Raw genomic sequence first — 23,106 nt, 5'->3', positions numbered from 1 at the left:
GCGTGGTGGGTCCAGTTCCAAGGGGAAATGATTGACTTTGGCACCTGGGTCCAGAACACCACCAGCTACATGATATTTGACACCAATAACTGTGGAGAGTCCGAGGTGGTTCTAGGGATGTTGAGGTCTTCAGCAGCACACCCAAGCCCAGTGTTAAGGGACCAGGGCCAGCAGAGTGGTAGCCAGCATTGGGGGGCATGCTCCTCTGTGTGAGCTGACTACAGGCACATGCCCAACATGAGGACTGGGGTCAGTGGCTGGGACTGGGTCAAGTGTGGGTACAGAAGCAGCTTTGAGTGCTGTGCTGTCAGTGTGCACTCATGTAGCTGCAGGGACGAGCTACACGCACGTGTGGCATTGCCCGCCAGTGACAGGAGTCAAGACTGGCTCCAGGCGCCTGAGCAGCTACTCACGTGTTAGTGTGGGTCCTGGATCTCAGGACGTCACTGGCTGGAGCAGCTCTGTTGGGGGCGGAGGGAAAAGACAGGACTCAGGCAATTGGAGTCTGCTAATGTAGAACCTTGGGGAGTGATCAGCAGCAAAATTTTCAGGGGTCTTCAGTGACTGTGCTGGCAGTTGGTTTCCTCATAGTAAAGGTTCTGGGGTTTTTTGCAGAGCAGGGTGCAGAGAACCCCAGTCACTCCTGCTGTGTGGTTGACACTGACAGCCCTTACCCTGCTTTCTTTGCTCCTAGTTGTCTCTGGATGTCTCAGCTTTGCCAGTCTCTGGGTGGGGTGAATCCAAAGCAGATCATTTGTGCAGTGTTCTGAAAGGCTAGGGAATCTAGTAACTCATCCTGCTGTCCTCTTTCCAGTAAGGAGAACTGTTTCAGGCGGGGGGCGGGGGGGGGGGTGGTGCGGTTCCTCTTGGCACTGAGCAGTCTGGCCTGGGGGACAGGATGATGCAGGCAAAATGAAGCTATTTTCTTTACCTGTCTGTGGGTTATTCTCAGGTTTTTCTCACTGCTATGTTGCTGAAGCTTTGGACTCCTGAGGTCTCTTAGACCTGTTTTCATTTATTTAGCACTAATTGTTATTTGTGGGGTGAGAGAAACTGGAGTCTCCTCTGCCATCTCGGTGACATCACTCCAGATTTCATCATTCATGTGCTTTTAGCTATAAGATTTTTTTTTGTAGATGCTTTTTATCATGTTGTGTAAGTTTTCTTGTCTACCTACCTAGTTTGTGAATTTCTATCATGAATGGGTGTTGGAGGTTTCAATTTTAAAACAGAATATTTGGAATATGGAAAAATGTCTCAAGCAATTTGGCTTGATAAGTCTGTCCCAAGCTGAGAAACAGAATTATATCTTTCCTTTAGGTTCCTTCTATTCCTGGGGGGGGAAACAGAAGAAAAAAGTATTTTCGTACAATTGTAACATTTCTTCAGAATAGCAAATAGACTTCTTATTTTTGATGTATTCTATTTTTATTTTTAAAAAGTCTCATATCAAGAAATGTTTTGAATCCACATGCTGTAGACATGTAAAGAAAGAACAGGTCTGAGACAACATATGTTTGTCAAAGCTATCAGCTCTCTGTCACTAGTTAGTTCCCTTGTATTCTGCACAGACCAGGAGGATGAACAAGGTCTTATTCCTGCCTATTCCCTTGGAAAAACCCTTTCTATACTACATGGGTCATTTGCACTTAATAGGATACTGAAATATGAAATTTGGAAACCACATCAAGTGGCTGGATGTCTCTCCTCCACACACAGAAACCTAGATATTTGGGATAAATATTTATTAAGCATCTAGCATAGGATCTGCTACTAAGTAGACAGTCACTAAATATTAGTTGAATAATTGGTCCTTATTTAAGAAATCTTCCACAACTGCCGAGACTTCTAAAACTTATACAGGGTAAATATGTTTTGCTTTTGACTCTAGATATTTGGTCCAATGGGAATCATGAAAAATGCCATCTCTCTGGCTTGGGATGAACAATGGAAGAGAATACGGACATTGCTGTCTCCAGCCTTCACCAGCGGAAAGCTCAAGGAGGTAAGAAAAGAAGAGGACTTTCAACTAGAAACTTACGGAATGACTCTAGGGACAGGTAGAAAGTGAGGTCATAGTCTCTTTTCAAAGAGGAGTCTGCTGAGTTTGAGTTTTCTGATGTTGGTCTTTTATCTTTACACCCTAGAGAGACATTTTTAAGATTTTTATAAAATGTCAGTTACTACTCCATGCTTAGGAAAGCCAGGTCCTCCTAGGACTTGAGTCTCCACATTTGACTTCATGTGATGACATATTTCATGTCTAGATGCTCCCCATCATTGGCCAGTATGCAGATGTGTTGATGAGGAACCTGAGGAAGGAAGCAGAGAAAGGCAATCCTGTCAACATGAAAGAGTAAGTAGGGCTGAGGCTACTGGTCCTCTGAGCTCCACTGAGAACTTCTCGCTGCCTACCATGGAGTCCAGTTCCACCTGCTGTGTCGATCTAGTGAACAGACAGAAGTAGGTCGTGTTACAAATCTAATGGGCCACTCCAGAACGAATGGTGTTTCATCAAAGAAAGCTGGGCAGCCAGGAGAGAAAGTGTCTTTTGTGTGCCATAAAGAGCTTATCTTCTTAACTATGACTTTATGGATATTCCAGAAGACTAAAATAAACAGTTTTGAAAGGAGAACATTATCATCCCAAAGTATTGAGTGTAGAGGGTGTGGCAGAGGAAGGCTCTTGGCATATATTGGCAGGTAGTGCATTGGGCAGTAAATTTACAGTATTGAACTTGAAACAACTTAAATCTCTTCACACTTTTCCTACAGAAAATACTAAATATTAATTCTTAATCACTATTTGTTCTTCTTTCATCCTCAAAAGAGAGAAGGCCCTGTACAGGCTATGGGTAGGGTAACCATAGTTTTTGTTGTCTAAACTGAGATTTTTTTTTAAAAAAAAAACTATACTATAATAACAGATATAAAGGAAGACTGTCCCAGGGAAGCTGAGGACATATGCTCACTTAGCCATGGGATTTCCTAAATCAGTTTGAAAGGATTTTTGTTAAACTCAGAACATTTTTAGTTCTTATAGTTCACAGAAATGACTCTTCCCTCAGGGCAACCACAGACCACTGGGGTTGAGGAAGACAGGTCTTTCAGGAGCCTTAGCAGGAGTGTAAGACAAGGAGGGATGATGTTCCTGGCAACTCAGGGCACTGCTGTTACATAATGCGCTAAAAGGAAATCGGCCCTGAGTACAGATTTTATGGTGAAGCAAGACCCAGGTCAATGTGCCCTCTCTTGACTCCCCAGGAAAAGTTGATTATTCCACACTTTGTCTTACTCAAACACAGTCCTTACACACTCATTATTGTCCATAGTCAAAACACATTACGGTACTTAGTCTGATTGTGTGTTTTTCCCTCTATGACAAGATCCCCGAATTCAGGGGCTGGGGGTCTAGGTTGCCTTAGTGTCCCCAACTCCCTAACAGAGGGCCAGCTGCACCACTCACAGGTCATACACACCTCAGGAGTGAGTGATAGTAGCAGAGACTCTTCTATGATCCAGCAGGTGGTTCTGAGAGAGTGTGGCTCCTTTTCTGTCCGCCTGGGCATCGGATTTTACATGCGTTTCTTGTTGCACGTGATGGACAAAGATAAAGAGGTGTTGACTTTACCTGAACATGTCTCTCTCCCCACTCAGCATGTTTGGGGCCTACAGCATGGATGTGATCACTGGCACAGCATTTGGAGTGAATATTGATTCCCTCAACAACCCACACGATCCCTTTGTGGAATACAGCAAGAACCTCTTAAAATTTAGACCCTTCGACCCATTCATTCTTTCAATAAGTATGTGAGCTACTTTATTTCTTATTCTTTATTCCTTCTTTCATCCCTCCTTGCCTTCCTCCCTCCCTTCCTTCTTTCAATCCTTCCTTCACCTTTCTTTTTTTAAATAATAGGTGTCTGTTCAGTTCAGTCGCTCAGTCATGTGCTACTCTTTGCAACTCCATGAATCGCAGCACGCCAGGCCTCCCTGTCCAACACCATCTCCCGGAGTTCACTCAGACTCACGTCCATCGAGTCAGTGATGCCATCCAGCCATCTCATCCTCTGTCGTCCCTTCTCCTCCTGCCCCCAATCCCTCCCAGCATCAGAGTCTCTTCCAATGAGTCAACTCTTCACACGAGGTGGCCAAAGTACTGGAGTTTCAGCTTTAGCATCATTCTTTCCAAAGAAATCCCAGGGCTGATCTTCAGAATGGACTGGTTGGATCTCCTTGCAGTCCAAGGGACTATCAAGAGTCTTCTCCAACACCACAGTTCAAAAGCATCAATTCTTCAGCTCTCAGCCTTCTTCACAGTCCAACTCTCACATCCATGCGTGACATGCAATTCACATACCACGTAATATACCAGTGTGAAATGTATAATTCATTCATTTTTACATCTTACCTTTACATCAACAAATGAAATGGACATGGAAGTTATAAACAACATTCAGTATACACATTGACTATTATATCTATGTGTGTGTGTGTGTGTGTATTCACAGAACTGAATATTATTCAACCAGGAGAGGAAGAAAATCCTGCCATTTGCAACAAGGTGGAAGGACCTTGAGGGTACTATGTTATGTGAAATAAGTCAAACAGAAAAAGGTGAATGCTTATATAGAATTAAATTTTAAAAAAAAAAGACAAAAACCTAGGTCTTCCCTGGTAGTCCAGTGGTGAAGAATCTGCTTCCAATTCAGGTAATGAGTTCAATCACTGGTTGCGGAACTAAGATCCCACATGCCACAGAGAAAACTGAGCCCACAAGCCGCAGCAAAAACACAGTCAACCAAAATTTTAAAAAATAAATTAATTTTAAAAATCCAAAACTAAAAAACAAGAAGAAGAAAACCAAATTCATATAAAAGCAAGATCAGATTTTTTTTTAGGAGAGGAGTGGCTTGGATTGGTGGGAAATTGAATAAAGGTATTCAAAAGAGGCAATTTTTCAGCAACAGCATAAAAGTATTGCCAGTATAATGTACAATGTGAGTATACTTAACACTACTGTGATTTACTATATTTGTGATTTACTAAAGAATGAAGGGATGGAGCCAAAGTAAAAACAATACCCAGTTGTGGATGTGACTGGTGATAGAAGCAAGGTCCAATGCTGTAAAGAGCAATATCGCATAGGAACCTGGAATGTCAGGTCCATGAATCAAGGCAAATTGGAAGTGGTCAAACAAGAGATGGCAAGACTGAACGTCGACATTCTAGGAATCAGCGAACTAAAATGGACTGGAACGGGTGAATTTAACTCAGATGACCATTACATCTACTACTGTGGGCAGGAATCCCTTAGAAGAAAAGGAGTAGCCATCATGGTCAACAAAAGAATCCGAAATGCAGTACTTGGATGTAATCTCAAAAATGACAGAATGATCTCTGTTCATTTCCAGGGCAAACCATTCAATTTCACAGTTATCCAAGTCTATGCCCCAACCAGTAACGCTGAAGAAGCTGAAGTTGAACAGTTCTATGAAAACCTACAAGACCTTTTAGAAGTAACGCCCAAAAAAGATGTCCTTTTCATTATAGGAGACTGGAATGCAAAAGTAGGAAGTCAAGAAACACCTGGATTAACAGGCAAATTTGGCCTTGGAATACAGAACGAAGCAGGGCAAAGACTAATAGAGTTCTGCCAAGAAAATGCACTGGTCATAGCAAACACTCTCTCCCAACAACACAAGAGAAGACTCTACATATGGACATCACCAGATGGTCAACCCCGAAATCACATTGATTATATTCTTTGCAGCCAAAGATGGAGAAGCTCTATACAGTCAAAAAAACAAGACCAGGGGCTGACTGTGGCTCAGATCATGAACTCCTTATTGCCAAATTCAGACTTAAATTGAAGAAAGTGGGGAAAACCACTAGACCATTCAGGTATGACCTAAATCAAATCCCTTATGATTCTACTGTGGAGGTGAGAAATAAGTTTAAGGGACTAGATCTGATAGATAGAGTGCCTGATGAACTATGGACGGAGGTTCGTGACATTGTACAGGAGACAGGGATCAAGACCATCCCCATGGAAAAGAAATGCAAAGAGGCAAAATGGCTGTCTGGGGAGGCCTTACAAATAGCTGTGAAAAGAAGAGAAGTGAAAAGCAAAGGAGAAAAGGAAAGATATAAGCATCTGAATGCAGAGTTCCAAAGAATAGCAAGAGATAAGAAAGCCTTCCTCAGTGATCAATGCAAAGAAATAGAGGAAACCAAAAGAATGGGAAAGACTAGAGATCTCTTCAAGAAAATTAGAGATACCAAGGGAACATTTCATGCAAAGATGGGCTCAAGAAAGGACAGAAATGATATGGACCTAACAGAAGCAGAAGACATTAAGAAGAGGTGGCAAGAATACACAGAAGAACTGTACAAAAAAGATCTTCAAGACCAAGATAATCACGATGGTATGATCACTCACCTAGAGCCAGACATCTTGGAATGTGAAGTCAAGTGGGCCTTAGAAAGCATCACTACGAACAAAGCTAGTGGAGGTGATGAGCTATTTCAAATCCTGAAAGATGATGCTGTGAAAGTGCTGCACTCAATTTGCCAGCAAATTTGGAAAACTCAGCAGTGGCCACAGGACTGGAAAAGGTCAGTTTTCATTCCAATCCCAAAGAAAGGCAATGCCAAAGAATGCTTAAACTACTGCACAATTGCACTCATCTCACATGCTAGTAAAGTAATGCTCAAAATTCTCCAAGCCAGCCTTCAGCAATATGTGAACCATGAGCTTCCAGATGTTCAAGCTGGTTTTAGAAAAGGCAGAGGAACCAGAGATCAAATTGCCAATATCCACTGGATCATGGAAAAAGCAAGAGAGTTCCAGAAAAACATCTATTTCTGCTTTATTGACTATGCCAAAGCCTTTGACTGTGTGGATCACAATAAACTGTGGAAAATTCTGAAAGAGATGGGAATACCAGACCACCTGACCTGCCTCTTGAGATACCTATATGCAGGTCAGGAAGCAACAGTTAGAACTGGACATGGAATGACAGACTGGTTCCAAATAGGAAAAGGCATATGTTAGGATTGTATATTGTCACCCTGCTTATTAAACTTATATGCAGAGTACATCATGAGAAACGCTGGGCTGGAAGAAGCACAGGCTGGAATCAAGATTGCCAGGAGAAATATCAATAACCTCAGATATGCAGATGACACCACCCTTATGGCAGAAAGTGAAGAGGAACTAAAAAGCCTTTTGATGAAAGTGAAAGAGGAGAGTTAAAAAGTTGGTCTAAAGCTCAACATTCAGAAAACGAAGATCATGGCATCCGGTCCCATCACTTCATGGGAAATAGATGGGGAAACAGTGGAAACAGTGTCAGACTGTATTTTGGGGGGCTCCAAAATCACTGCAGATGGTGACTGCAGCCATGAAATTAAAAGACGCTTACTCCTTGGAAGGAAAGTTATGACCAACCTAGATAGCATATTCTAAAGCAGAGACATTACTTTGCCAACAAAGGTCGGTCTAGTCAAGGCTATGATTTTTCCAGTGGTCATGTATGGATGTGAGAGTTGGACTGTGAAGAAGGCTGAGCGCCGAAGAATTGATCCTTTGAACTGTGGTGTTGGAGAAGACTCTTGAGAGTCCCTTGGACTGCAAGGAGATCCAAGCGGTCCATTCTGAAGGAGATCAGCCCTGGGATTTCTTTGGAAGGAATGATGCTAAAGCTGAAGCTCCAGTACTTTGGCCACCTCATACGAAGAGTTGACTCATTGGAAGAGATTCTGATGCTGGGAGGGATTGGGGACAGGAGGGGAAGGGGACGACAGAGGATGAGATGGCTGGATGGCATCACGGACTCGATGGACGTGAATCTGAGTGAACTCTGGGAGTTGATGATGGACAGGGAGGCCTGGCGTGCTGTGATTCATGGGGTCGCAAAGAGTCGGACACGACTGAGCGACTGAACTGAACTGACAGAACTGAAGAAAGTAGATCCTAAAGGTTCTCATCACAAGGGGAATAAAAACTTGTAACTATATCAGGTGAGGAATGTTAACCAAACTTATGGGGTAATTTTAAAATACATGTATGTTAAGTCATTAGTCATTACGCTGTGCCCAAATTAATACAGTGCTGTATCTCAACTATAATACAATTGAAAAAGAAAGGTTTTTAGTACTCTCAGAGATATATGTACAACCATCACTACTGTCAATTTTTGTCAGCTCTCAAGCCCTGTACTTATCACCTTCCACCCCCGCTTAGCTTTAAGCACTCCCTTGGGCTTCCCTGGTGGCTCAGCTCTAAAGAATCCGCCTGCAATGCGGGAGACCTGGCTTCAATCCCTGGGTTGGAAAGATGCTCTGGAGAAGGGAACGGCTACCTCCTCCAGTAATATGGCTTGGAGAATTCCATGGACAGTCCATGGGGTTGCAAAGAGTCGGACACAACTGAGCGACTTTCACTTTCTCAACCTATGTTCTGTCACTTCAAATTTGCTTATTTTAGACACTGGATATGATGGAGTCATACAATATGTGGTCTTTTGTGGCTGACTTCTTTCATCTATCATGAGTAATCTAAAATTGTAGCACATATCCGTGCTTCATTTCTTTGTGCGCCAAATAGTATTTCATTATATGGGCATTCTGCATTTTGTTTACGCATTCATCAGCTGATGAACGTTTGGGTCATTCACTATTAAGTATGGTGTTAGCTTAGTTTTTCGTAGACGACTTTCATCGAGTTGAGGAAATTCCCTTCTGTCCCGGTTTGTTGAGTGTTTTTATCACAAGGGAGTGTTAGGTTTTGTCACGTGCTTTTTATGCATTGTTTCTTAATTTCTTTGGTGTGGTTTATTATACAACTTGGCATTCCTGGGATGAGCCCCGCTTGGTCATGGTGTGTATCACTTCCTATGTGTTGCTAGATTCAATTTGCTAGTATTTTGTTGAGGATTTGTGCCTCCATGGGATAAGGAATGTTGGTCTGTACCTTCTTGGGCTATTTTTGTCTGGTTTTAGTATCAAACTCATACACTTTGGAAGTGCTCCAATGTCTTCTATTTTTTTGGAAGAGTTTGTTTAAAAATGGGGCTAATCCTTTAAATATTTGGTAGTGTTCACCATTGAAACCACCTCTACCTGAGCTTTTCTTCGCCAAGCTCTGGGCTGTTTCTTGATAACTAACTCAAACTTTGTCCATTTTAATAGGTATATCAGATCGTCTCTTTTTGGATCACTTTCTGCAGTTTGTGTCTTTCTGAGAATCTGTCCATTTTATCTAAATGATCTAATTTATTCTCATACTGTTGTTCATAGATTACTTTTTTATTGAAGTAAAGTTGGTTTATAGTGTTGTGTTAGTTTCAAGTGTACAGCAAAGTAATTCAGCTGTGTATACACACATATTCTTTTCCAAGTCCTTCTCCAATATAGGTTATTATAAGATATTGAGCATACAAAGATTTCTTTATAGTCTCTGTACTTTTTAAAATGTCATTTGTAATCTCCCTTCTTTTATTTTCGATGCTAGCAATTTGAGTATTTTCTCTTTTTTCTTGGCCAGTCTAGCTAAAAAAATCTTTCAAAGCATCAACTTTTGGTTTCACTGATTTTCTCCACTGTTTTTTAATCTCCTACTCATTACAGTGTCTTCACTTCTCTTTACCATTTTCTGCCTTCTACTTACTTTAAGTGTTGTTTGTGCTTCTCCTTTCAGAGTGGAAAGGTGGAAATTGAGCTTCTTGATTTATGGTCTTTGTTCTTTTAATATCTAAACATACAGCCACAAATATCTCCCTGAATACTGCTTTTGCTACATCCCATCAGATTTGATATAGTGTGTCTTCATTTTCAGTCATTTAAAAGTAATTTTTGATTGCCCTTTTTATGTCTTCTACAACCCATTGGTTATTTAGGAGTGTGTTATTTAATTTCCACATATTTGTGTATCTCAATTGTCTTTCCATTATTGATTTCTAATTCTATTCCATTGTGGTAGAAAAACACCTACTGTATTATTTTGATCATGACTATTTTTCTTTAAACTTCACAATTAATTGAAGTAACAGATTTTGGTCTGGTTTATCCAAAGAGATGCTAGCCCAAGAATTAAAGGCCATGAGGTGCCAGAATGTAATCCCGTTCTTTGGTCAGTCCAAAGATGCAGAGGGAACCACTGATCTCACTACTATAGTGATGGTCCCTAGATGTGGACTTGGCCTTGATCAGTCATTGACTTGGAAGTCTGAGCAAAGGTCTAGAGGCAATGGGTCATGATTGAGTATCCTGGTGGTTTCACTCTTTTGATTGATAGAGCAAATTATATTTGCTAAAGGTAAACTATATTTGCTAAATGCAAAGTAAAATTTGCATTTTCACTGAGCTTCCTTTTATCTTATTCCCTGCAGTATTATTTCCGTTTCTCAACCCAGTTTTTGAACTATTAAACATTACTATGTTTCCAAAAAGTACTGTGGACTTTTTCACAAAATCTGTAAAGAAGATTAAAGAAAGTCGCCTCACAGATAAACAAACGGTAAAGTCTGGTGGTGGTTACGAGTGGGTGTTCACTTTTTGATAATTTTTTGAGCTGTATACATCTGACTTATATGCATCTTTGCATTTTTAAAAGATAGGTAGAAAACTATGGAGTATAGAATAGGATGGTTCTATAAATTTGGGGGGCAATGGAAGAGGAAAAGGATGGGGAAGAAAATGTGAGTATGACCAGAGAGCAGTTTAAATACAGTGAAAAGCATGCTAATTAGTATATGAGGGACAAGAGTTACCAATTAAAAATAATTTTACTGATATTTCACCAAATATTAGCTTGGTAAAGAATTACTTCAATGCCAAGCCTCATATTTTATAGGTTGTCTGATGAAAGACTCCATCAGATGCCTGATACGTTGCAGTCTTTTAAAAAGTTGAGCCCTGTCATAGTCTGAAGCAAGCAGGCATCTTCTCTGGCCAATGAAGCTGCAAGTGGGTTAACCCAGTTAGCCTTCATGAGGCCTTGAGGCCAGCACAAAGTTGTCTGCAGGTTAGGAGAGATGGGCTGCTTATAGGATGTCACTGAAGAATGTGTAGAGTCCTGGGAGGGTCAAGAGTGTGTAGATGCTTCTGCAAAATCTGCTGGTGACCTATGCAATGTGAGGGAGTTGATTTGTGTGTCCATTCATTACGAATTAAAGTTAAGGGGAAAAAAGGATTGAAGTCATGGACCTGTTCCCGAGCAAACAGGTGTGACATGAGAGACAGCAGATAACTATCTGGTTAAGAAGCTGTTTCAAATCATCCCACCCTCTCCCTCAATATTGTAAAGTAATTAAATAATTTTATATTTTTTAAAAAAGAAGCTGTTTCAAAAGTCAAAGAAACCAAAGATCAGAGAGAGTGAGGACAAAAAACCGGTTGGACGTGATGGCTGGGTTTCTCTCAGGGAAGCATCATGGTCTCTAAGATTTGTAGGTGGGTGGTTGTGTTCACTGAGGACTCAGGCAATATTAGTTAGATCTTGCTCTTTAAGGGGCCATATTTTCAGGAAAGAAGTTAAATATACACTCCTGATTTATTTCTATCTTCACAAGTAATTTCTAAAATTGATTTCTCTTTCTGTTTCCAGAATCGAGTGGATTTACTTCAGCTAATGATTAACTCTCAGAATTCCAAAGAAATTGACACCCATAAAGGTAACCACGGAGAGCTTCACAGGGGCCACCACGGGAAGGCACATAGGTAGGGTGCGGTTCTCAAAACGTGCAGGAAGTTTTCCAAGCATGTGAGAATTTCTGCCAAATTGAAGAAAGACACTTGTGCAGAAAGTAGACTGTGGCACTTCCTGGAAGTTTTCAGGCCCAACTTTGTTCAGAGCTCGAAAGGGCAAGTATAGCAAGGATGTCAGGCCCGGAAGTGAGTCATGGTCAGTGGATCGCCTACCGCTCTGGGGAGCTTTGTTCTAATATCGATTCTCAGGCTGCTCCAGATCCACCTTGTCCCACTGTTGGTGCCCTTAACTTGGAACTCTTGGTTAAGGTTGTATAGAGCTTACTCCACTCTAGAGATTATTTTTTCCCTTTTGTAATTAATAAATGACTTGTGAGAGAAGCCTTGAGACTGGAAATACACTGTTTCTCTTCAAATTGTCACCTACTTATTTTATCACTCATGGATGGTTTCTGGCTGAAACCATTGTTACCATGATGGGTATAACATGATGACTTTCTGATCCCACCATTCTTCTGTATTCATCAGTTGCTGTTCTTTTGTAGGGAAGCTCTCCGTTCTCTCTTGCTGGCTTACTTGTTCATTTGTATTTATATAGCATGATCTCATGTACTCTCTTACATCACTTCTCATTCTGATTCTCAAATTCTTTCTGGTTTGTCCACTGGAGCTTTTTCAAGTAGGATCTTATATTCTTTTTTCTTTTCTCCTTGCTTCATTTTAAATCTTTTTTTAATGGACTATTTTTAGAATAGTTAGTTTTATTAGGAAATTGAGTGCAAAGTATAGAGATTTCTAATATACATCCTGCCCCAACTACACACAATCTTCCCCCCACTATCAAAAGACCACACCAGAGTTGTGCATTTATTAGAATCAATGAACCTACATTAATACATCATTATCATCCAAAGTGTATAGTTGACCTTAGGGTTCATTCTTAGTATTACACATTCCATGGGTTTTGACAAATGTATAAGGATGCACCATCAGTACATACAGAGTTTCCACTGTCCTTTAAATTATCTTTTTCTAAGAACTTCTTCACTTTCTGATGTAAGACAATCCAGGTTTCTCTTACCGCTGAGTAGCTCTGGAATCAGCTTTTTTTTTTTTTTTTTCAAAAAACAGCTCATTCCCTTTTTTTATTTTAACTTTTCAATGAGGTTTTATTATTAATAGACTATAGGAGATGCATGCTGGAATAGCCAGCACCCTCCACAAACTGAATTGAGGCAGCATCAATGTTTTCCTTTTGCCTGCAACTCAGAGTTTCCTTCTCTTTCTTTGCCTCTTCTTTCTTTCTTTTTTTTTTTTTTTAACTTTACAATATAGTATTGGTTCTGCCACACATCAACATGAATCCACCACGGGCGTACACATGTTCCCCATCCTGAACCCCCCTCCCACCTCCCTCGCCATACCATCCCTCCAGGTCATCCCAGTGCACCAGCCCCAAGGATCCTGTATCGAACCTGGGCTGGCGATTCATTTCTTATATGATATTTTACATGTTTCCATGCCATTCCCCCAAATCATCCCACCCTCGCCCTCTCCCACAGAGTCCAAAAGACTGTTCTGTACATCTGTGTCTCTTTTGCTGTCTCGCATACAGGGTTATCGTTACCACCTTTCTAAATTCCATATATATGTGTTAGTATATACTGTATTGGGCTTCTCTGGTGGCTCAGAGGTTAAAGTGTCTGTCTGCAATACAGGAGACCCGGGTTCGATCCCTGGGTTGGGAAGATCCCCTGGAGAAGAAAATGGCAACCCACTACAGGATTCTTGCCTGGAGAATCCCATGAACAGAGAAGCCTGGTGGGCTACAGTCCATGGGGTCGCAAAGAGTTGGACACAACTGAGCGACTTCACTTACTTACTTATACTGTATTGGTGTTTTTCTTTCTGGCTTACTTCACTCTGTATAATAGGCTCCAGTTTCATCCACCTCGTCGATTCATGTTGATGTATGGCAAAACCAATACAATATTGTAAAGTAATTAACCTCCAGTTTAAATAAATACATTTATATTTTTTAAAAGAAAGAACTGATTCAAATGTATTCTTTTTAATGGCTGAGTAATACTCCATTGTGTATATGTACCACAGCTTTCTTATCCATTCATATGCTGATAGACATCTAGGTTGCTTCCATGTCCTGGGTATTATAAACAGTGCTACAATGAACATTGGAGTACACATGTCTCTTTCTTTTTTTTTTTTTAATTTTTATTTTTACTTTATTTTACTTTACTGTATTGGTTTTGCCATACATTGACATGAATCCACCACGGGTGTACATGAGTTCCCAATCCTGAACCCCTCTCCCACCTCCCACCCCATATCATCTCTCTGAATCATCCCTGTGCACCAGCCCCAAACATCCTGTATCCTGTATTGAACATAGACTGGCGATTCGATTCTTACATGATAGTATACATGTTTCAGTGCCATTCTCCCAAATCATCCCACCCTCTCCCTCTCCCCCAGAGTCCAAAAGTCCGTTCTATACATCTTTGTCTCTTTTGCTGTCTCGCATACAGGATTATCATTACCATCTTTCTAAATTCCATATATATGTGTTAGTATACTGTATTGGTGTTTTTCTTTCTGGCTTACTTCACTCTGTATAATCGGCTCCAGTTTCATCCATCTCATTAGAACTGATTCAAATGTATTCTTTTTAATGGCTGAGTAATACTCCATTGTGTATATGTACCACAGCTTCCTTATCCATTCATCTGCTGATGGACATCTAGGTTGCTTCCATGTCCTGGCTATTATAAACAGTAATATTTTTTACAATATTGTTGGGTTCTGCCATACAACAACGTGAATCGGCCATAGGTATACGTATTTCCCCTCCCATGGAAGACTGAGAATACGAAACACTCCCAGTTTGACTCTAATTGCTTTCAAATTTTCCCCATTTGCATTTGGCAGTTTCATTTGATTTCTCATCATCTAAACTGTGATGTTTTATATTGATGTGTTTTATATGCTATAAAATGTCTCTTGTCTCCTTTTAGCTCTGTCTGATGTAGAACTCGTGGCCCAAACTACTATCTTTATTTTTGGTGGCTATGAGACCACTAGCACTTCTCTTTCCTTCATTATATATGAATTGGCCACTCACCCTGATGTCCAGCAGAAGCTGCAGGAGGAGATTGATGCGACTTTCCCCAATAAGGTGAGTGATGATACCTGCAGAGAGAGGGGGAAGGTGAAGCCTTAGCAAAAATGCCTTCTTGCTGCTTCTTGAACATATGTGCAGAAAACGTAAGCCTCAAATCTTTTACCTGTGCTATTTAAGAAGGATCTAGGTGTACAAAAAAAGGGGAAACATAGATAATGCATTGCACACACAGGAATGTGGGTACTGTGAAAAAAATGCTGGTATTGGCATATCACATATTACTGTATGCCACGTTAAAAAATCACAGAATCTTGGTGGCATCTAACAGTGAACATCTATTGCTCCAGTGTCTCCATGCAGGCATGCTGCACGCTAAGTTGCTTCAGTCGTGTCTGACTCTTTGCAACCCTGTGGACTGTAGCCCGCCCGGCTCCTCTCTCCATGGGATTCTCCAGGCAAGAATACTGGAGTGGGTCGCCAAGATCTCCACCAGGGGATCTTCCCAACCCAAGCATTGATCCTGTGTCTCCTGCGGCTCCTGCACGGCAGGCAGATTCTTTGCTACTATGGCTCGACTTGCTGTGGCCTGGGTGTTGGCTGATCTAGGCTAGCCATGGCTAACTAGCTGGGCTGACTTAGCTCCGCACATGTTCTACACATGTCTGGTATTCCACATGTCTGCCGCTCAGGGCAATGGTGGGTGTCAAGATCAAGAAGCCCAGTCTTGTGGGCGACTTTCAAACAGGCTGCTCACATCACACTAGCCAGCTTTCCACTAATTCAAGGTGAGCCACCTGAGCAACCTGAATGAGAATGGGAGGGAATCACAGAGTTAGATACAAGAAAAGAATAGATAGCCGTGCCTACCTAAATTACAGATGCTGTGTCTTCTCTGGTAAATCTTATTTGGGGATTATTTTGGTGCGATAAGATGAAAAAGTCACTAAGAGACAGAGAGTAGTTAAAGCATTGTGTTCTCCTCTTTTTATAATAATACTTATAATAACAATACCACTATTGGCTAATACTTACTTCTTACTATCTATGTCTATCTAAACACTTTCCATTTATGAATGAATCTAACCTTCATAAAATTCAGTCTTAGTCAGGAGAGTCTAGGTTATGCCTCAGTAACAGATTAGCCTAAAAATCTCAGGGGCTTTCATAGCAAAGGTTTACTTTTAACCCACATCTATACCTCCAACATGGATTGTTAGTGGAGAAATGAGTACACAGTCCTGCTCCACAGAGTCACTTGGGGATACAGGATGAGGCTCCACCTTCTTGTAAATGCCTTATCTGAAACATTCTTGTTATCTGGGGAATAGAAACCTGAGAGTTGCTCACTGACTTTTCAAATATTTTGTCTCTGAACTGACATAACCACCTCAGTTCACAGCCCATTGGCAAAGTTGGTTTCCCATAACTTCAGATGGCCTGGGAAATACGGGGACCACATGGATGCTGGGTGAGCAGTGAGTGTCTCTGCCACACAGCCCTTTGGACGGTCAGCTCCATCTGTCTCCATGTAACGTATGAGATACCTGAGCTACAGGGAGATGAAATACTTCCAGACATGAGTCGTGTACCTGGTGGTGATCTAGTCAAGCTGTGATCCGGGGTGTTGGCTCCTGAGCCACTCTTATCCTCCACAATGTTGCCCCTTCAATATAACCCCATGTGACAGCCACATACCAGCCTCACTAGTCTCAGATATCTGCAAAAACTGGAGTTCTTTGTGGTATGAGGAGAGCTGGCCCCTGGGGCTGGAGTGGCTTATTTAGACCTTCAAACCTTCTGGTCACACCTACAGGGACAATAGAGGACTCTTCCAGCAACAGAGGGTGGAGTTCAGGGTTCTGATTCTCTTGTAACTTCCTCTGTCTTATTCTTCACTTGCGGATTTGGTTTAGAAAGGAATTCGTTTCTCCCCAAATTATTTATAGACTTTTCATTTAATGTAGTCTTTCCAAACTGTATACATATAATGAAAAGAATGAGCAGTCAGGAGCCTTCAACTGAGAACCTTCGTGTTGAATAGGGGATTTGCTCTTTTACACATTCTCTTTCCTTGGTACTTACACGTGCCCTCACTTTCAAAAAGAAACAGTGATTTTGGCCTATTTCACTTAAGAGTAAGGGTTTTAGTCTATTGCTCACACTTGTTCTCCTGAGAAAGAAATACACTGCATGACAATGTGCAGGACTTCAAGCCCTGGTTAGGGCACTGTCCCTACATCTTCCAAGTCCTCACAATTCCACATCTCAATGGGCCCTGGAGAGGTCAAAGGACATGATAGATACTAAAATGTCCATAAATGTCCTTGATCGATTTAAATTATTCCCTGGAGCACCTGACATTTCAATAGGACTACATCGATGGAGTTGAAAGTTGATCCAAAAGCTTAATTTATCAAAATCTGTCATTCTCTTCCGAGGCCCCTCCCACCTATGATGCCCTGGTACAGATGGAGTATCTTGACATGGTGGTGAATGAAACTCTGAGAATGTTTCCAATTGCCGGGAGACTTGAGAGGCTCTGTAAGAAGGATGTGGAAATCCACGGGGTGTCCATTCCCAAAGGGACAACAGTGATGGTGCCACTCTTTGTGCTTCACAACAACCCAGAGTTCTGGCCAGAGCCTGAGGAGTTCCGTCCCGAAAGGTACAGACCCTGGAGAAGAGACACCCACCCTCATCTTTTTGGTGCTTGCATGTTTTGACAACTCTTACTATAGGTGTCAAATGGGTAACCAGGCAACCATTTTCTTGTATATCTTTTTATTGTTTAAAAGATTTTTCTCTTTAACTGTGTTCGTTGTTTGAGTTGAATTATTCAAACTAGGTTAGAAAAGAGAAACTTATTAGCTGTCTTTATTCCTAATACAGTAAGATAGGCCTCATTAATAATGTATGTCCTTGTGGACAGTTTTCTATGAATATATAGATTTTTGAAACTTTGGGTGGTATTCTTATATATTAGTTCTAAATGGGTTAATTTATTTAACAATAAACTATAAACAATATTCTATATACATATGTTTGTATGCATATTCCATAAGTTACCTTCAGATCAGTTCAGTTCAGTCACTCAGTCGTGTCTGACTCTTTGCAACCCCATGAATTGCAGCACACCAGGGTTGCCTGTCCATCACCACCTCCTGGAGTTCACCCGAACTCTTGTCCAAGTTGCTGATGCCATCCAGCTTACTACTGTCTTATTTCAGGTGTATAGGCTTTTTATTTCCTTTAAGCCTTTCTATTCTCTCCTAGCCCTCTGAATTCAGACATGTTCCCACATTCCTAATTTCTAGACACTGGCTGCTGTTTCCTGTTATTATTGTGGGAGCACAGGCTGGAGACCAGCGGTCTCATCCCTGTGGCTTAAGAAGCCTCGCTGAGGATGGAGGAGCACCCAGGGGCCCTGGTTCTGTCTTGGCTGCAGGCCTGGGCCAGCTCCCTTCTGTCTCAGTCTTTGGTGACTTTCCAAAGAGAAGTCCTCTGCTCTCTAGATGTCTAGACTTCCTCCTTGGAGAGCTGTTGAGTATCCTTTTCAGGAATTAAGAGCGAAGGTCTGGTTTGGGCACAGCTTGAACTCTGGATAGAGTTGATTCTCTCCCATTTCGTGTGCAGGGATCAAGGTTTGGAATGAACTTTTCGGGCACTGGCTGGGATCTGGACTTTCATTTCACCCTGACTATGGGTTGTCATTTCATTTCACCCTGATGGCCACAGGTGGTCTTGTTTGCCCTGACGTCCAAGTTCTACCATAGCGGTGACACACAATACTTGTTGATAGAAGAGTCAGAGTCCACCGAGTCCCCTGTTCTGGACCAGGGATGCTGTTTCTCCCTCAAGCTCAGCAGCTCCCCCTCCTGCAGCATCAGGAAACTAAAACCAGAGACCACTCACTGTACTTCCCTTTCATTCATTCAGCCGTCAAGCAGAGATTTAGTGCTTACCTGTGTATGTCAGGGACTGGGCCACGGAGTGGGAAACCAAATATTTACAAAAGCCTATTATGGAGAATTTTACAAACATATACAAGTATGGGTGTATTTGAAACATATGCAAATATATTCTATACACACAAGCCTATGAGATACATTTTCACTGCAGTATATTGCTAGTTGTGTTGGTTTCTGCTGTACAATGCATATCTGTATGGGTCTCTTCCCTGCTTAAGAAGCATCAGCCCATGTGTGCACCATTCCCATGACACCGCTGCCCTTCTATCTCCATATTATTTTGTCACATTGTCTGTAAATATTACATAATGTTTTTCAAAATAAGGACTCTTTTAAATATATGTAACCACAATGCTATTATCACTTTCCCCAAATATACATTTTTCCTTGACATATTAAAATACTGAGGAGTCAAATTTTTATAAAACAGAGATCTAACCATCAAGGAATTTATAGGCTAGTGGAACAGATAGACAAAGAAATCAGTGATTATCTAGAGTAGCCTGGCATCACATGCTGACATAACTCTACTGACCTAAGCATTTTGTGTGGGGCAGAGAGAGGCAGAGAGACAATGACACATGGAGATTGGAAGGGAAAAAAGGGAAAGCAGTTAAAATATAACAATTTAAATCCTCAGAGATGTTTCTCCTGCTTCCTTCCCCCACGAGCACATGAGCGACATAAGTGTGCTTGGAGATGGGAACCCATGTTTCCTTCAGTCACATTCATTTCCTAACTGCCTTTCAGACAGTGAACATGTCACCACCCTGAACGTAAATTTAGAATTTAAGGATACATTTTCTTTAAATAACCATTACCTCAACTCAACAGGAGTGAAAGCTTCTGTAGGGTCCAGACAGTGGAACTTATCTTTCTCCCCACAGCAGTATTCGGTCACCAGCCCACAGAAATCTCTTTATGCTACTGGTCCAAGAGTTAAGTTAAAACCTCAGACCTGCAGCTCTTCTGGTTTTTCTGTTTCATTCACTTGTTTCGTCTGTGTTGTGGATCCAGGTTCAGTAAGAAGAACAAGGACAGCATAAATCCTTACGTCTACCTGCCTTTTGGAACTGGACCCCGAAACTGCCTTGGCATGAGGTTCGCTTTAATGAACATAAAACTTGCTCTCGTCAGAATCCTTCAGAACTTCTCCTTCATACCTTGTAAAGAAACACAGGTCAGCAATTCACTTTCTGCATTAATAACATTTTATTGGGAGTTGTTTTTTAACTGATGGATCTCTATATATCTAGGCATGTTATCAATTCAAAAGATAACTTATTCTATCAGCCAGAGAATCTGTTTGGAGTCACCTGAAACATTTACTTGTCAATCATCACTGGAGGGCTAAATCAGCAGCTCCATGAAGACCCAACTATAAAGGTCATCTGGAGTCAATGCAGCTAGTGGGGCAGGACTGCACACCATGCAGTGAATGGAAGAAAGATTTTAAATTTGGTTTCAAATTCACTGGAAGGAAGTGTGTGCACAGTCACGAGAGCAGTGACTTTTCATCGCGACTTTTCAGTGATGCTCTTCCCCACCAGAACTTAGACAGGCTCTTCTGACAGCACATCTCAGCCACTGCTTGCATAGTAAAATTGATGGAAAAATTTTGCCATAATGCCTAAGAATCTGGTACATTTTAAATACTTAGTATTTTTACTTAAAATTTAAATCAAGAAGAACACAGGCCAGCCTGACTTTGTATCAAGCCTGGTACAGAATAAGTGCTCAAATAGGCATTTTGTGGAATGAATGAGGGATGAATGTTAGCACTGTCCCTTTTGGCATAGCCCAGAATAAATATAAAGGATCAAAGATGGGCAGGCAAAATTGAATGAAGGTGGTCAGAAGGTGCAAACTTTCAGTTATAAGTGAGCACTAGGGCTGTCATCGGAGAAGGCAGTGGCACCCCGCTCCAGTACTCTTGCCTGGAAAATCCCATGGCTGGAGGAGCCTGGTAGGCTGCAGTCCATGGGGTCGCTAAGAGTCGGACACGACTGAGCGACTTCACTTTCCCTTTTCACTTTCATGCATTGGAGAAGGAAATGGCAACCCACTCCAGTGTTCTTGCCTGGAGAATCCCAGGGATGACGGAGCCTGGTGGGCTGCCATCTCTGGGGTCGCTCAGAGTCAGACATGACTTACGCGACTTAGCAGCAGCAGCAGCAGCAGCAGGGCTGTCGTGCAAAGCACAGTGACTGTTGTTACCATTTCTGTATGATGTAAGTGAGTGCATCCTAAGACTTCTCTCACAGGGGAAACAACATTTTTATTTCTTTTTCTTTTCTTTCTATATGAGATGATGAGTGTTAATGAAACTCACCATGGTAACAATTTTATGACCTATATAAATAAATAATTATGCTGTATACTTTAAATATATGCACTGCTATAAATCAATATATCTCAATAAAACTGGAAGTTAAATTCTGATAGGACATGATAAGGGAATACTGTAAGCAACTTTCTTCCCACATGTTTTATAAATATGTTAAATAAACCAACTCTCTCGAAGATGTAAACTATTAAAATTCATTTAAGGAAATACAGACAGCTTACCTGTCCCCTTATCTGCCCTTGTATCTACTAAACATATGGAACTAGTAGTTTAAAATAATCCAATATATATCATGCTGAAAGCTTTGTTGTTGTTGTTTTTGTCGCTAAGTCATGCCCGACATTTGTAAAGCAGTTTCTTGTCGACTTTGCTTTTTTTTGTTTGTTTGTTAGCAGGGCTTCATTAATCGGTTCTCATGTGCTTGTTTAACTGTTGCAGATCCCCCTGAAATTATACACTCAAGGACTTACACAGCCAGAACAACCTGTTATTCTAAAGGTTGCGCCCAGAGGCCTGGGACCACAAGCAGAGCCTGACTTTCTCTAAGGATTTTCCCTTTGGTTTGGAAGGAAGCTGCATCTCAGAATACCAGAGACGTGACCTGCTTTGATAAAACCAATAAATGAAGATGGATTTCACCTGCTGTACTTGATGGCGAGCAGGGATTCTGCATAATCATTCCGCTTTCTCACTGCCTGCCTGGATCATTATATACTATGTGCCATACAAAGGAGGCGATTAGTAAGTGCCACTCAACTTCACGGGTTCTCACAGGACGCGCTCCATCCACCCCAGTTAGTACCATCTACTCCTCCTGAGCACTGGTCAGAATGAAGATTTCTCAACAATCTTATCGACAGACTTTAATGAAAATAAGAATTAAGATGGTAACTGGAACGATATTTCTATCAAATTTTATTTTGAATATGCTAAATAAAACATATTGAGCAAGACAATAAGCATCTGTTTACAAGAGTATTACCTGATGCCTTTGTGCGCGTTAGGGTGGAAGTGTACATCTCCGTCTGGGGATGCAGTGACCAAATACTTTTTGACTATCACAATTGCTGGTGGGCGGGGCCATTTTCAAAACTCCGTCTTAACATATTAAATAGGTAAGAGTTAATTGACTACGACTTTGCCCAGTGTTTAGAAATCTACCTTTAAAATCTACCCTTTTAGTTTAAATCTACCTTTTTTTGGAGCACATATTTTCCATACCTCTTTGTATTCCACCCTCAACCCCCAACCATCTTAACACAGCAAACATGGAATAAAAGATGGTTGACTGGGGAGAAAGGCTACACACACTGGTCAGTTTCAGTGGGGTCAGAAGCTGCACACAGCACTTCCTTTCCCTTTCCTGCCCCTTCCCTCCCCTCTCCTTCCCCTGCCTGCCATCTCTTCCTGGACAATCCAGTCCTAAACCTGAAGGTGGGCCACAGAAGGTGGGCAGCCTCACATGTCAGGGTGGAGCCAGAGAGGAGGACAGTGGCTCCAAGTCAGAGACCGAGTAGGGAGGGGAGGGTGTTCACAGGGATGGCAGCCGGGCACGGGTGAGGGAACCCAAAATGCTCACTTGTGGGGGTGGCCTGTAGGGTGAGGGGACAGCATGAGTGGAAAGGGATGGTTCATGGATTGGGGTCATAGCGAAGAACTGATCAAGTAATACATATGAAAGATGTTGGAGGCCAGCATCCTCACTGTCGGAGAAGGAGTCACTGGTTCAGAGGTGGAGAAACTAGAAGAAACCCTGTTGGTCAGGGGTTGAAACTGAATTATCAGGTAAATACCTGCTTTTCCATACAGATGGATACAGGTATAGACAAGTAGGTATGTGTTCATGTTTGTGTAACTACGAAACACATAATACCTACTGCTTTTCACTAATGTGTGTTAGAAACAGGGACACCTTCTTAGCCATAAGCACACCTTGTGCCC

At 41.6% G+C, this 23,106-nt stretch overlaps 1 protein-coding gene across 3 annotated transcripts in view; it reads left to right on the top strand.

Annotated features, from left to right (window-relative positions):
- Window positions 1–22,125, top strand: part of LOC102191297 (cytochrome P450 3A28) — a 32,717-nt gene extending 10,592 nt beyond the window's left edge. For all 3 annotated transcript variants that reach the window (XM_005697861.3, XM_018039887.1, XM_018039886.1), the window contains 9 exons: window positions 1,892–2,005; window positions 2,268–2,356; window positions 3,657–3,805; window positions 10,394–10,521; window positions 11,611–11,677; window positions 14,744–14,904; window positions 17,289–17,515; window positions 19,836–19,998; window positions 21,604–22,125. In XM_005697861.3, coding sequence (XP_005697918.2) covers window positions 1,892–2,005; window positions 2,268–2,356; window positions 3,657–3,805; window positions 10,394–10,521; window positions 11,611–11,677; window positions 14,744–14,904; window positions 17,289–17,515; window positions 19,836–19,998; window positions 21,604–21,711 — 1,206 coding nt within the window. In that variant the 3' untranslated portion in view covers window positions 21,712–22,125. The remainder of the gene's footprint in view (window positions 1–1,891; window positions 2,006–2,267; window positions 2,357–3,656; window positions 3,806–10,393; window positions 10,522–11,610; window positions 11,678–14,743; window positions 14,905–17,288; window positions 17,516–19,835; window positions 19,999–21,603) is intronic.

This window comes from Capra hircus, chromosome 25, assembly GCF_001704415.2.
Source record: "Capra hircus breed San Clemente chromosome 25, ASM170441v1, whole genome shotgun sequence".
NCBI classification, from domain to species: Eukaryota; Metazoa; Chordata; class Mammalia; order Artiodactyla; family Bovidae; genus Capra; species Capra hircus.
The sequence above is the reverse complement of the archived record's forward strand: the minus strand, read 5'-3'. Positions and strand labels throughout refer to the sequence as shown.